General features: G+C 51.2%; 5 protein-coding genes across 5 annotated transcripts; 2 read left to right on the top strand and 3 right to left on the bottom strand.

The window, feature by feature from the left end:
• Positions 1-600: 600 nt before the first annotated feature.
• Positions 601-2,977, bottom strand: N7489_008962 (acetolactate synthase catalytic subunit; the record flags this gene model as incomplete). Its single annotated transcript, XM_056714712.1, has 6 exons — positions 601-668; positions 727-977; positions 1,033-2,467; positions 2,527-2,594; positions 2,650-2,748; positions 2,814-2,977. 6 exons carry the CDS (start codon positions 2,975-2,977, stop codon positions 601-603), a joined length of 2,085 nt encoding a protein of 694 aa, XP_056562334.1.
• A 2,604-nt stretch (positions 2,978-5,581) lies between these two features.
• Positions 5,582-7,291, top strand: N7489_008961 (uncharacterized protein; the record flags this gene model as incomplete). The annotated part of the gene is made up of 3 exons (XM_056714711.1): positions 5,582-6,237; positions 6,303-7,184; positions 7,255-7,291. 3 exons carry the CDS (start codon positions 5,582-5,584, stop codon positions 7,289-7,291), a joined length of 1,575 nt encoding a protein of 524 aa, XP_056562333.1.
• A 443-nt stretch (positions 7,292-7,734) lies between these two features.
• N7489_008960 (uncharacterized protein) lies at positions 7,735-9,018 on the bottom strand (the record flags this gene model as incomplete). Its single annotated transcript, XM_056714710.1, has 1 exon — positions 7,735-9,018. The coding sequence occupies one exon, from the start codon at positions 9,016-9,018 to the stop codon at positions 7,735-7,737; it is 1,284 nt and encodes a 427-aa protein (XP_056562332.1).
• A 361-nt stretch (positions 9,019-9,379) lies between these two features.
• N7489_008959 (Mcm10/DnaG-type zinc finger protein) lies at positions 9,380-11,807 on the top strand (the record flags this gene model as incomplete). The annotated part of the gene is made up of 2 exons (XM_056714709.1): positions 9,380-11,467; positions 11,535-11,807. The coding sequence occupies 2 exons, from the start codon at positions 9,380-9,382 to the stop codon at positions 11,805-11,807; spliced, it is 2,361 nt and encodes a 786-aa protein (XP_056562331.1).
• Positions 11,808-12,694: 887 nt separating this feature from the next.
• Positions 12,695-14,123, bottom strand: N7489_008958 (uncharacterized protein; the record flags this gene model as incomplete). Its single annotated transcript, XM_056714708.1, has 3 exons — positions 12,695-12,895; positions 12,918-13,359; positions 13,423-14,123. 3 exons carry the CDS (start codon positions 14,121-14,123, stop codon positions 12,695-12,697), a joined length of 1,344 nt encoding a protein of 447 aa, XP_056562330.1.
• Positions 14,124-15,139: the final 1,016 nt, after the last annotated feature.

Genomic DNA, 15,139 nt, shown 5'->3' with positions numbered 1-15,139 from the left:
CGAGGAATTAAGCAGCTCACTTTACTTTCTGTACGTGGCTAATCCTGAGTCCTGGCTACTTACCTCTTTCGGTAGGTGATCTCACATCTAGATTAGGAGAGGGCCTGAGTTAGGTACATTGTTAGCCAACAAAAGCAAAAGCCATCTAGCGTGATGAAGATACGAGGAAGTGCTTATGAACATGTAATAAACAAGTGATAAATGCTTCCAATGACTAACTGCTCCTACTTAATGGAACGCGAACGTATCAATTCCCCAATTCCTATCGAGGAACCGGAAACGTCAATGATTATATACAAGAGGAGCAACCTGGCAAGAGAAAAGGCCAACATCGATCAAAGACCATGGTGAAGCACGTGTTTCATGCAATTCCCCATTCCTGTTTCAGGGATATGGCGAAGGCCAAAGCTCAGCAGGGGTATAGAACCCGCGAGCACCAAACTTCTCTGCCAAAGAGACCTCCAAGAGCAATCTGGTTAACGGATTTGTTGTTTATCTTTAGACAGATATTGCCTCAATCGCTTTTGGTGAACAAGCCAAGAAACGCCATGGATATCAAAGTACAGAAATATAATTGTCGAGGTGACATTGGCTAGTCACCTATTCTTTCCGGACACTGAAGTCCACATTACGCTCGCGCATCAACTCCTTGCGCTCCAGATCCTTGGCTGTAATGAATGAGTTAATGGTGTTTCCAGTCAATTCACTAGCCAGGGGTTTGCATACCTTCATCGTAGACCAAGAACTCGTGCAGACCACGGCCAGAAGGCACCATGGGAAGGACAGGGACCTTGCGGTCAGTAATGACCTCCAGGAGGGCAGGGCCGTCGTGCTCAATCAGCCACTTCAGCTTCTCCTCAAGTTCAGAGGGCTTGAAGCACGTATCGGCGCCGACGCGCATAGCCTTAGCAAGGGGAACGAAGTCGGGGTTCTGCTGGTGAGTGTGCGAGTACCGATCCTCGTAGAAGAGGTTTTGCCTGGAACAGAAAAAGTAAGTCAATTATACCCGGAAGATCAGACACGACAGCTTACCATTGAGTGACCATACCCTGCTCCTCATTGTTGATCAGGAGCACCTTGACACCAATGTTAAACTGAGCAGCGGTGGAAAGCTCAGTGAGAGTCATGTTGAAAGAAGCGTCACCATCGATGTCGATGACGAGGCAGTCGGGACGGGCCACCTTGGCTCCAAGAGCTGCGGGGAGACCGTAACCCATAGTACCGAGACCACCGGAGGTGATCATGGTACGAGGGTGACGCCAGCGGAAGTGCTGGGCAGTCCACATCTGGTGCTGTCCGACACCGGTGGTGATGATAGTCTTTTCCTTCCGGTCAGCGGTGAGCTCGCTAAGCTTCTCGATAACAGCCTGGGGCTTGATAGGACCGTCCTCGGTCTGGCGGTCGTAGAGAGACAGGGGGAAACGCTGCTTCCAGTCGTTGATCTGCTCGAACCACTCGGGACGCTCAGACACAGCCTTGACATGGGGCAAAAGAAGACGGAGGTTGTCGGCACAGTCACCCTCCACTGCCTCGTTGGCCTGGACAACCTTGTTGATGTTCTTGGGCATAATCTCGAAGTGCACGATACCACCGCGGCCTTCAGTAGCGGCAAGCTTGGCTTGAGGTGCGAACTTAGGGATGCTGAGAGTCACACGGTCATCGAAACGGGCACCAACAGCAATGATCAGGTCGGCCTCCTGCATAGCCATGTTGGCGTAAGCGGATCCGTGCATACCCAGCATGTGGAGAGCCTTAGGATCCAACTCGTCGAAACCACCAAGACCCTGCAGGGTGGTGGTGACCGGGATGCATGCCTTATCAGCAAACTCCTTAAGGATCTCAGGGCCATCGGGGCGAGCAAGGAGACCCTGACCGACGTACAGAATGGGCTTCTTAGCAACGTTAACGAGGTTAGCAACACGGTTAATGGTGCCCTCGAGCTGCTTCCGGCTCATTTCGCGGGCTGCCACAGTAGCTGCGCTGGGAAGCGAAGGGATGGTGCTGTGCATGGGAATGGGATTGCGGAGAATGCCAGCAGTGACATCCTTGGGCAGGTCAACCAGAACGGGACCGGGACGACCACTCGTGGCGATCTCGAAAGCTTCCTGGATGCGGCGAGGCAGCTCACCAACGGACTTGACCATCACATTCCACTTGGTGCAGGCACGTGAGATACCGATCACATCGGCTTCCTGGAAAGAATCGGTTCCAATAGCGCTGGTGGGGACCTGACCACAGAAGACAACCATCGGGGTACCATCAGACATAGCATCTTGCATAGGAGTGATAACGTTGGTAGCACCAGGGCCAGAAGTAACGAGGACGACACCGGGCTTGCCAGAGGCACGGGCGTAACCCTCCGCCATGTGGCCAGCACCCTGTTCGTGCTTGGGAAGGATGAATTCGAAGTGCTTGGAGTTGTAGATAGCATCGAAAACGGGAAGAATGGCACCACCGGGGTAGCCGACTGCAAATATCAGGTATTAGAACTGGCAAATTGAGCAATATCAAGCATGATATACTCACAGACGTGCTTAACACCCTGGCGAAGCATCATCTCGTGGAAGATCTCTCCACCGCTCATTCCAACCATCCTTTGTACCAGCTAATTAGTTTGGTGTGTACAAGCTGCCATGAGGGCTAACATACGAGTCATCGAGCTCGGGGAGCTGGCGGTGTTGCAAGGGAGAAATCTCATTGCGATGGGGTTCCTGGTTGAACGCCGGACTGGGCACGGGTCTGGATTCCCTGACGATTAAGCAAATTAGAACTAGACTACAATTGCATTGTGATCATATGGGGAAATAACTCACGGATTTGAAGCCGTAGCTGTGCTCTGGGTACGCTTCTGGACGGAGGAGCGGTGGGGCGAAGCGGCCGAAGCCACAAACGAGGTCGAAAAAGGTCGACGTCCAGCAAGCTGCTTCTGGAGGTGGAAAGCGCGCAGAGCGCTTTTTGAAGGTCTTAATGGCATCATTATGAATGACGGCCAAGCCAGGAAGACTGAGGGGAGAGTGGTTTAGAAAGTAAAGAAAAATGAGTCCCAATTGACCGCTGAAGATTGCCAGTGACTCGTCTCTGGGGATTCCGAGAAAACGCTTAACCCAAAATGTCCGACCGCTCTGAGTCAAGAAATTCGGGGCTTTTGATTGGTTGGACGCCCCTTCGCGCCCTCCGACCTCGGCCATTGCTAGATCACCTGATTTGGTGTTTTCGTATGTCCTCGGCAACATTATGGTCTACCTGTACCCCAACAGACTACTAACGAATCAGATATATACGTGGGACTATCATGTCTGCCATGGATATCGGGACAGGAACATAAATGTCACTGATAGTCAAGCATTTTATATCTTTTAAGGGTTTTTCTACACCAAACTCACCGGAGTCTTGTCTGATCCCCCGAACTTTTCGGTCATGTGGGTCCAGATCGGTCCGGGCGTCTGGGCCAACTTTGGAAGCTACTGGACAAGGAACGTTGTAAGGACGTTATACCTCGCCCTTGTTAGACCTGCAGTATTGTTGATCCCTTACTGCATGATCTGCGAGTGCCCAAGCCTCCAAGGTCTGTTGCTGGGCTACACTACTGGTCTTTTTACGCAACTTAGCTTACAAGTCAACCGTACTTCCGCTATTTCGGAATCGTCGGTCTTCTATACTGCTATTCCGCACCTTTGGCTTGGATTATTTCCTAGAGGTAAATTGAAATGCTCTACGTCCTCGGATTAGCAAGTCAGGGTAGTAATTCGATCGAGTAGAACGGGAAACAAAATAAACGGCGCTTTATATAGATCGGGTTGTAAACCTTAGTAAATATTAACCCTACACACATGCACTTATCCCCACATCACTGTTGGTCTCACCGTGATAGCTAACCAGGGAGACTTATCTGCATCGTATCATTCGGCCCAGGGCCGAATGCAATCTAGTCGGTCCCCGCATGTATATTATTAACACGGCCATCCATGTGCATTACCTAGGTAGGTTCTATATATGTGTCGTAGGTCTTTGGATATGTCAAGTGAGTGCATATATCACATTTACCTTCAGGGCTAATCTTCGATCAAAAATTTGAGTCTAGTCCGGTGAAAAGTCTGTACATAAGTGCGGGAATAGCTTCGTCCTGCGCTCGTTGGTCTATTTCCTACGAAATCTTTCTTCCCACAATGTCGTGCGACAATGGGAAACTTGGCCACAAGCCCAAACTTGCCTGTTACCGTTTCATCTCGGCTTAGGCGACATTTCTCCCTATGAAGAGATTGAGGCTTCTTCACTTGCAAGATTGGTCGAGGAGGGTATCCGAATGAATTCCACGCTGCTTGGTAGCGATATCGGGGATCGTCATAGGAAGTCGTACAATTACGTCTGGAAAGAACCCTCAGCCCGCATTTACCGACTACAACATAGGCGGACATGGGCATCTTGATGAAAATGTGGAACATGCCCCTCCGATTAGTGTCTTTGGAAATGACTATGACCAGATGCCACCGGAAATATCTCCGCACGGGAAGATGGATCTGACATTAACCCACATGCTTGTTAGGCGTGTACCACCGCAGCACCCTCTACTGCGGAGGTTCATAGGGGCTAGAGATAGAAGCGGGAACCGCCGCTGTTGTGTGACGTCTCATTTCCAGGCCAGTCCAGAGGCCAATGAAGGCCATTACGGAGTATGAACTCCTTCTGACTATCTTGCTTACCAATGTAACCCAGCATCGATCCACGCGAGCTTTCTCTCCCGCGAAGTCAGCCGTGGGTCTCACCTGGGCACCCTTGGCTTCGGGTGACTATATATAAAAACACTGGTCTCCATGGGTCCTTAATGAATGCGATGATTGTAGTATGCCCCGCAGCTATGTATTGAGAGAAGCCTTAAAGCAGGCTTTCCCCATTGAAAAATCGGCTATACATATATGTAGCCACGTTGTATTCTCTATTCTCCCTACAACATATTTTCCCGGTTCTATCGGCCCGTATATGGCATCCCGACTTTTTCAGGCCCACTCTCGGGATCCCTCCATCCGATACGCTCGGCTCGAGACTCCACAGGCCAGGAACACACCCTACGTGCATCGTAGAGGAAAGCCATGATGTAGATATAAAGGGATGACTGTAAGAATTAATTTGATGCAATTAAAGAGTCCCTACAAGGAATAGAGAGGAGAGAGACTTCATGAAAATAATACAACATATTTCTAGCTATATAGCATATAGCAGAACATGTCGTCATAGCCAAATCGGGTAGAAAACCCCCCCGCGAGAGAAAAGCGAACCAACCAATAAGAAACTGTGGAGTTATTGATGAATGGAGACCCTGGGGAGAGTCCCATAGCACCTCCCCGCAAAGCAGCGACACGAAGTCACCGAAGTTCCCGAAACGGGAAAAATGGCCCTGCTGTAACCTCACGTGCCTGGCACTTTACCCGGGGGAATATGGGGACATTTGCTTGAAGAGAAATTACACACAAATTACCACTCTAGCGTTTCTACTTCTTATACTTCTTCTCCCTCTTCTGATCCTTCTTCTCCCCTTTCCTATTCTCAATTCATCTCCATTCCCCGCCTTCTCCCCTACCCCGCCATGTCACCCCAACAAGAGCTTGTGCCGCAAACAGAGTCTATCGCGGAAGTCTACGCAACAGATGAGGCCTCTCTGACTTCGGTTGCACCAGAGCACCAGCAGCGATGGACCAATCTCATTACTCAGTTCAACAAGACATATAACTACCGCCCAGACTTTGTGGCGCGCAGTCCCGGCCGCGTGAACATTATCGGCGAACACATTGACTACTCACTGTACGATGTCCTGCCGACCGCCGTCAGCGTCGATGTGATCATGGCTGTCAAGGTAGTTCCCGCTAGCGCGGAGGGCACCACTATCACAATCGCCAACGTCTCGCCGGAGAAGTTCCCCGCCCGCGAGTTCAGCGTGCCCCACGATAAGGACGTCGAGATCGACCCCAAGAAGCACGAGTGGGTGAACTATTTCCGCGCCGGTCTATCTGGTGCCCTCAAGTTCCTGCGCAAGGAGAAAGCAGATGGCTCGCTCGTTCCTGCTAGCATGCAGATCTTGGTCGACGGCAATGTGCCACCCGGTGGTGGTATCTCCAGCAGTGCTGCTTTCGTGTGCGCTAGTGCCCTGGCCGTTATGAAGGCCAACAACCACGACGTCTCCAAGCAGGATCTGTTAGATCTGGCTGTTGTCTCGGAGCGCGCTGTCGGCGTCTACTCCGGCGGGTGAGTTATCCCCCTCAACAGACGACAGCAACCAGCAGAAAACTAACCTCAGTACGTAAACACAGCATGGATCAAGCAGCATCCATTTTCTCCAAGCGCGGCTACCTGCTTTACACCCAATTCTTCCCTAAATTCAACGCCCACCACGTCCCAATCCCCACATCCTCCGACGAAATCACCTTCCTGATGGCCCAGAGTTTCGTAACCTCTAACAAGGCCGACACCGCCCCACGTCACTACAACCTGCGCGTAGCAGAGTGCACACTTGCCGCAGTGATCCTCGCCAAGCACCACGGCGTAACACTACCCAAGGACAACAGCTCCCTCGGGTACAGCCTGCGCAACTTCCACAACGAGCTAATGACCAAAGAAGGCCGTCTCCAAGATCCACTGGAGTACCAAATCGACTCCGTGATCCAAGCGACGATGGACCTGTTCACACAAGAAGAGGGATACACGCGCGAGGAGATGGCGCAGCTGCTGGGCATGACCGTAGCCGAGCTAGAGGCAACCTTCCTCTCCGCATTCCCCGTGCAAGCGGAGCGATTCCAGCTCCGTCAGCGCGCGCTACACTGCTTCAAGGAGGCGCGCCGTGTGCTTGATTTCAAGGCTTGTCTCAGCAAGGCTACCCAGCTGGACGAGAAGCGCATTCACTATCTCGGTCAATTGCTTAATGAGTCGCAGGAATCGTGCGCTACGGCCTATGACTGCAGTGCGCCCGAGGTCGATGATATCTGTGCTATTGCGCGTCGTGCGGGTACTTGGGGTAGTCGCTTGACTGGTGCTGGATGGGGTGGTTGCACTGTTCACATGTTGCCTCAGGGTAAGGTGGAGGCTGTTACTTCTGCGCTGAGGGATGAGTACTATCTTAAGAAGTTCCCCGATATCAGCAAGGAGAAGTTGGAGCAGGCTATGGTTATTAGCAAGCCGTCCAATGGGTCGTTCTTGTATGTTGTTCCTATTCACCCCTTTTGATCGCTGGGATATATTGGATGATGGCTAATATTTTTGTTATAGGGTTACGGGGGCTGCTATTGACCAGATCCCTCTTTGAATGTTGCATGGCAGATTGAAGCAAAGCCCGCTCCAATAGGGCTATCGATTATATTATATTGAAATTCAAAATATGACATCACTTCATCTTTACATGGACTATTCAATAAATAGTATACATTGAAGCAGCATAAGGATGCGCCGGATTGGAGAAAAGATATCCCAGATCTCCTGGGCATCGGTTCTTTCAGACAGCTACTGTGCCTTCCAAGCAATCGCGCAGATTGGCTGGGATTGTGGAACGAGGCGAGCGTCTTGACTCGCCCTCACTTGCTCAGGGAGTGCCTTTTGGTGGCTCTGTCTGGGCAGGAGGGTTTGGCTCCAGGTCCATAGACAGAATCTTTCAACCATAGAACTTGCTGGTTGGATTCCTCTGAAGCCAGGCAATAAGTTACCTGCATAACATAGGCTATGTTATTGTTCAGCTGGTTGTATCCGGAAACTTCAAGTCTTCTTCTTGGGGGCAGCCTTGGCGAAGAAAGCGCTCATTTTCTGCATCCCGCTCGTGTTGACCTTCTTCAGGTTCTTAACTGCTTGGGATTGCGAGGCCTTGGTTTTTTTCTCTTCCTCCTCTTTGCGGCGTTTCTTCTCACCCCGTATATCCTCTTCCTCGTCGTCAAGGCCTCGTTTCCGACTGAAGTTGGACATGTCGCGTGAGGCGAGAGCTTGAGCACGAAGGTCCGCAATCTCCTTGAGACGGTCGTTCAGCGGCTTGAAATCGATTGGGCTCTCTGCGGAAGCGAGGATCTCATCCAGCCTCGAAGCCATGGTGGCGGGCAGATATGACTCCTTCATGAAGGACAGTGCAGTGGAAATTCGGAGGAGTCGAGTAATGTGATCCGAAGCTGGCGACTCTTCACTCGGTGGCTGTGGAACGGGTGTCGATTCCCCTGCAGGTGTCGCAACAGATGGAGTCGCAGTTGTACCCACGGTCGAGGGCGAATCATCCCTCTCCTCTGATTTCGAGGCCGATTCCTGGCTCTCGTTTGATGGCGCCTGGCTAGTCGCGACATCTTCTCGTTTTACTGCCATCAAGGGAGTGGCTAGCGTCTGACGAACAAAGCGTTCTTCAAGACTCGCAGGAAGACCCCGATCCGCCATACGTTCTGCCTTTGTGATCAACTCCTGAACAAGCTTCGTCTCATTGAACCGGAACATCTTCTCATCGCCAGCCTCGACCACTTCACAGATAGCTTCCGCCCGCGCTAGGAGGGAGCCCCGGAATTCATTATCGTAAAGGACTTGGCGCAGATGCTTGGGCATATCGTCTTGGGAGTCGATTATATCGTCGAACGGCTGGAAAAGAGAACGGCCTGATTTTGCGGAAGGTGCTAACAATGGGACCATGAAAAACAGCGCATCCACAGGAGTTGCCACTAGGAACTCTGCTTTCTTCGTGATCGAGCCCTGCACCGCGGGCTCGGATTCCTTTTCCTCTCCTTCCGACGGACTCTGGGTTTCGCGCGCGCGAGGCGCGAATAGAATACTACGCCCCATATGTGCTGGGGGCGCAACAACCGTAAATTCGTATATACCGCGATTCGGGCAAAAGAAGTAACGTGTTAGCTCCCCCGATTGGGGATCTGGCAGGGAGAGGAGTCGCGCATTGTCGCTGGTAGGGGATGGAAGGATGAACGTTTTGCTCGGTTTCTCTGCCGCAACGAGAGTTTTAGCTTTAGTCACGTCTTCAGACTTCTCAGAATTCGTCGGGGCTGATCGAGTCTTCATTGTGTGATATAGGTGGGAGTGAAGGAGAAGACCAGAAGACCAGAAGACCGGAAAACGGAAGGGGCTAAAATGGAAACGCGCCGAACGCGCCTTCCCGAACCCAATCAGCCCTTGGACGCGATCCGTCACTTTCCCTTTGCATTAGCGAGTTTCAGCCCGATTTTGTTATTGTATCCCTGTTCTCTCTCTCTATCTTGAATATCCCTTCACCATAAATTCTACATTCTGTACTCTGCACTCTGCGCAAGGGCAAAGGGCGTGGGCCGCAAATGACGCTCCATGGTATCTTCAGTCACTGATTACGTCTGAATCCTCTCATTAATCGCCAGTAAGGGACCTACGATCAACTTGGCCTAATTCCATGGCTAACTATTCACCCCCCGTCAAAGTGGTCGAACCCGCGTGGCCGCCCCAATCCCCCCGCGCGGCTCTCTTGAGTTCGCCGGCTGGACGACGAAAGTACCAAGACATGCAACGCAATCGAGAGAATCTAGCATCGCCATTGAAGCGCTCAAATACCACACCCAATATCCGATCAAAAGCGAGTCAAATTGTGGATGAAGATGATGAGGAGGAGGAGGAGGATGAAGAGACCCTGCAGCTTCAGCTAGCAGAGATCAAAGCGCGCTTGAAGTTGAAGAAACTCCAGCAAAAGAATCGCGGAAGATCTAGTTCGAATCTCGATGACGAAGATGCTCGACCGAATTCCGCAATTAGCGCTCTACGAACAGAAGACCGCGGTGCAACACCAAGAATCACCAATGGAGGAAGGCAAAGAACAAGCAGCGATGGAATCCAGGTTCCGGCATCACCTACCAAGCGAGAAGTTCCTGTCGCCGACCCTATATCGCCTCGGAGATATGTCATGGGTATTGATAAGGGCTGGAAGGCCAATGATGTATCCTTGAAACGACCTCCAAGCTTAAGGCCCGGCCCTCGGCCAAGTAGTCACATGGGATTTCGAGACGGTGCTACACCGCGCTCCAACGACATATTCTCTTCACGCCCCCAGACTTCTCCTTCATCAACAGGAGGGATCAACCGGATAAAAAGTTTCAGCGAGAGAATGGCGGAAGGCAGAGCGGCTGAGAAATCTCGGCTGGAGAGATCAGAAAGGGTCCAGGCTAACCGCAGTTCGGCCTTTCAAATTGACAAGTCGGAGCTAGAGGCCTTCAAAGCTGCAGCTTCGGATGAAAAGCATTCCCCGCCACCGTCGTTGTCTCGAGAGCGGCCTACGGAAAGCTTCAGTCGCGAGGATATCCTTCGATCCGTGGGACAATCCCGCCCATCCGGTCTCCAACGCAGTAATACAACTCCGAACGTTCGAAGTAGTGAGGGCAGTGGCCTCAAAGAGAGACAATCTCACCTACATAGGCGAACTCATACGGCGGAAGAAGAACTAAGTTCCTCTCACAAATCGGGCCAAACTGACGATACTATGGTGAAGGCCCCAGATTCTTCAAAATTTGAGTCCTACTCGTCGCTACATCTATCAAGCCGAGTTCTCCCGCATTCTTTCTTGAGCCGCACACTCGCAGAAAAGAGAATCCTTCGCATTCCTGATCTACTGAAAATCGTCAAGGCACCCGCATTCGAACTCCCAGAGGACATTGATGGGGACTTCGTGGTATTTGGGATCGTCGCTTCCAAGTCGGACCCCAAGGACAAGAAAGTTTCGGCGAACGCTTCGGCTAAAGAGAAGGACCCTTATGATGATGGGTCTAACAACACGAACAGATATATGGCCATTACCCTAACTGACCTGAAATGGACTATTGACCTCTTCCTTTTCGACACTGCTTTCCCCCGTTATTACAAAATCTCGGAAGGGACCCTCGTTGCAATTCTGAACCCCACAATCATGCCTCCACCGAAACACAAGCTGGACACAAACCGATTCAGCTTGTCATTGTCCTCATCAGATGACAAGGTCCTCGAAATTGGCAAGGCACGGGATATCGGGTTCTGCAAATCCGTGAGAAAAGACGGAAAGACCTGCCAATCCTGGATAGATGGTCGAAAAACCGAGTTCTGTGACTTCCACGTTGATATCCAGATCCGACGCACTCAGGGCCAACGCTCGGGGGTCAATGCTGACACCGGTATGCTTGGTCCTGGTGGTAAATCCGGTTCGCGGACCGGTTTGTTTGGGGAAGGAGTGAGGCGACGAGCTGCTTACAAGCAAGGTTTGAAACACGATGGCCCTCAGTATGACATGGGATCTCAATCTCTCTACTACGTGGCACCCCCCAGAAACCGCGGCGCTGGTCGTTCGTCCTTCAACCCCATGGGAGGCTCTGCGGCAAACCTTATTGATTCGCATGACGATCCCTTCATCGCCTCGGGTATGATGGGGCGCGGTATGGACAGCAAGGAGGAGCGAATGCGCCGGCGTCTTGCGACCCAACAGCGAGAGCGTGACATCACCCAGAAGCTAGTTTCCGGCCGCGTAGGTGGCGTGGGCGCCGAGTACCTTCGCACAAGGACCGGCAACGAGAGCCCAAACAAGGCAACAGCACCAGGAACCCCCCCTGCCGAAGAGCCCCACCACAACCAACGGCCTGGATATGACCACGTTTGGCAAAGCCAAGAATGTCCGTCTAAGTCCAATGAAGCGTGCCCATGACAAGCCCCACGGCAGCGGGGTCAAGAAGACGCGCTTTATTACTTCAAGGGGTATCAAGGAGGCTGGCCGGGAGAGCCTGGGTGCGCCTGCTGAAATCACGCCCAGTGGGAAGCAGGTACTCTTGGATGATGACGACGACGATGATGATTTGGAGTTCATTTGACGCATCCAAAAGCCATATCCATCCTGTTGCCTTTCAAACCTTTGAGTCTCCGTTGAGGATGGGAATACCAATAACGCTATAACGAATACAAAGCATGTCCTGGTTGCATTGGGCGGATTTTCCTTTTTTTGTTGGATTTGTTGAGTGAAGCTAGATACCACCCTTGTCATAAATCGATGTCTCGATTAATGTATTTGTACCCCCATCATGAAAGCTTCCTCTCCTTGTCTACTTGTACAAGTACGTAGGTACCTAGGTACCTAGGTAGTTGCTGCGCGGACTTGTACCAGTGATTAGCCCGGCTACTGCCGAAAGCTTGTTTTGACTACACCTCCTAGCTGGGACCTTCTATCGGGACTGAATATCAGTCATTTACAGGCAAGGATTTTGCAAATATCATGAATTTCCATTGGGCTGTTCCGATTTACCATGATTCCTCCCGTGATGACCACCGATCCGCTTCCCGCGACGAAAAGAAAAAAAAAGCAGAAAAAGAGTGCGCCGGTACGAAAAGAAAAATCAAGAAACGTCAAAAGAAAGAAAGAAACAGAAGTGCAGATGAAAAGACAGAAAGAACACCGCTATTCCGGCCGAATATGTTTTCCTGAGGTATCCTATTCGCGATTCCCAAACCCATGCGCGCCATTGGAGAAAAAAGAGAAAAAAAACGAGACGAACCCCTGCGGCCTGCGCAATTACAAGACAGCCATCATGGGGACAAAGAAGGGCATTATGAGAAGAAAGAAGGAAACATCAGCAAGAAAGGGTGCGCCCAGGCGCAACAAAGAGAAGGATGACACACTTGGCGCCAATTCCGGCCAACGCACAAATGACAGCGCTGGGAGAATTTAAATCGGACGTGAGTAAATGTGATGACTGAATGAGATCTAGGCATCGGACGTAGATGGCTCGGCGGCCGAAGCCTCTCGAGAAGCTTCCGCGCGCAGGGCCTTTCGGGTGCGTGGGGCAGGGCTACCGCGGGCCTCGCGGAGGCGCTTCATACGGTCAGCGCGGGATTCGGGCTTCCGCGTCTTAGTGCTCACAGACGGCCAGTACCTCAGGAGGTTGCTGCCACTGCTGGTAGAGGTCTCCGGGGGACAGGAGTCGTACCTCGCGGGAAGCGCCGGGAGCGAGGTTCTCGGAGAAAGAAGTGGGCAGGGCAGGAGTCACATCCAAGTTAGAGCGAGGACGGAGGTCTCTGTATGCAACGGGGGCTGATTGACCGACAGGTGTGCCTTCTTCAAAGGGATCCCGCAAGAAGGGAGGAGTCAAACGTTCCTGGTCTTGGAGACTGTCGTAAGGCAGAGTTGGAGACGTTGGCTCGTGATCCTCGACATCGGTGACATCCTCCTCGTCACCATTGGTAGGCTTAGCGGGGTCGGGAAATAGGAGACGAGGTTTGATGTCGCCACGTCTCAAAGGTTTCACGCTCTTGAGAATGTCAGGGTTCCTAGCCAACAGGTCGGGACGGTTGGCGAAAAGGCCAAGGTCATCCTCATCCTCGCCTTCATCTTCCATGTCGTCAAAGCGCTTGAATACCTTTTTTCCACGGCTAAAATACAAGTTAGAATATGTGGGGATAGTTAATAAATGACGGTTGACTTACTGGACGTACCACGCTCCTTCGTTGGGGTTGGTGGTTGGGCGAGTGGCAGGTCGTCCTCGTCCGACCGGTCTTCCAGAGTTGTAAATGAACGGAAACGGATCATTAGAGAGAGGACCGATCACAGGGATGCGATCACGGGAGTCCTCATGGATGGGGATACCCAATTCTTGCTCTGCAGTTTGAATAGAAGGCTCATCAACAAAGATTGCTGGGGTTTCAGCAGAATACTTGGGGTTGTCCATTTTCCTGCGTTTGCTGGTGGAAGTGGAAGGGAAAAGAGAACGAGATGTGGAAGAGTCAGAATTGATTATCTTCTTCTTCGAAGGGGTTTTAGCTGGGGTAGGTAAAGCCTGTTCTGCAGAGGTTTGGGGGATGTGGTGTGCAGAAGTGCGGGGAAGTGAAAGTTCAGAATCGAAGGGAGAAATACGGGAGGCAGCATTTCTGTGAGAGCGGGCAGCCTTTTTTGGCGAGGGTTTGGCGGTGCCAGGCGAAGAAGGCGAAAGCGTTCTTTTAGATGCTCCAGGTTTAACAGATACGGTTGCGTGACGTGGGGGCGGTGTGGTTTGGGCAACCCTTGACCCTCGTTGACCTGCGAGTCTAGCGGAATAACGTGTGGGGTAAGGTTCATAGTCGTCGTACTTTGCCCCATGTCGCGGCGCCCTTGGTACACGAAGCGTAGACGGTGATGGCGGCGGTGGTGTTGACGCCATGTTGGCTTGAATAACGATTGAACAGCCGCTCGATGGTTTTGCGATCTTTTGATTAAAGATATAAATAGTCTATTAGTCGCAGTTTATGCCAGGGCTTTTTCTGGAATTCTCGGTCTTGACGAAGTGTCGAGAACGAGCGTCGATATAATCAAGGGCGTACCACGTCCGACTTGTGAGATTTCCGGCCAAAACCACAGAGGCACTCGGAGATATTAAAGCTCAAAATCGATATCAGACGTAAAATTGAAGATAGCCAATTGTCCGAGGCGACGAGAACGAAAAACGATCAGTTGTAGGTGAATGAAGGGTGAATGAAGTTGTTGTGAAGGGCCGACTGTCGCCCAGCCACTCGGGGTATCGGGTGTCTTCACCGCCTCGATACATAATTATGGTGGCTACGGGCGACTATAGGGATCAGGATGGCCGTCACATAACCCTCTGGTCTATATTACCAGTACCTAGTAATTTAAACTCATTCTCACTTTACAAAACCCGTGGACTACCTACATATGTAGGTACATGCCAGGTGTAATCTCTGGATTACGTTAAGTAGAATGTTACCTACCTAGGTAGGTAGGTAATACCATCTGGGAGATCCTTAATGCAGGAATCCGGTCGTACAATGGTTGCAATACTGAAATTCAACTCGAATACCAGATTTTCACGGTATTAATATATATCCGTAGTCTAAAGTGTCGCTATACTAACCGTGGTATTAACTATGTACCGTAAAAGAGAAATAGTTTTATCTTTATAGGGTGTAAGGTCGATGGTTGGTCGTACCTGTAGGTGTAAAACAAAAGAAGGCGGTGATAGAATAGGCGGTAAGGCAATAGTGGCTGAAAACCCCGCGTCAACAATGTTGATATTCCTATATCTACCCCAATTCCTATTTGATTCATCTTTCAGCCGTCGATCTGTCACTCATCAGTTGTCAATTGACCTTGATTACTTTATAGGTCCAATTATTAAAGGTCTAAACCCACCGGGCGCTTAGTTGGTCAAGATTGCTTGTA

This window comes from Penicillium chrysogenum (assembly GCF_028827035.1).
Source record: "Penicillium chrysogenum strain IBT 35668 chromosome Unknown utg000005l_segment0_segment0, whole genome shotgun sequence".
In the NCBI taxonomy this organism is placed as follows: Eukaryota; Fungi; Ascomycota; class Eurotiomycetes; order Eurotiales; family Aspergillaceae; genus Penicillium; species Penicillium chrysogenum.
Note: the sequence above shows the minus strand (reverse complement) of the source record. Positions and strands in the feature narration are given on the sequence as shown.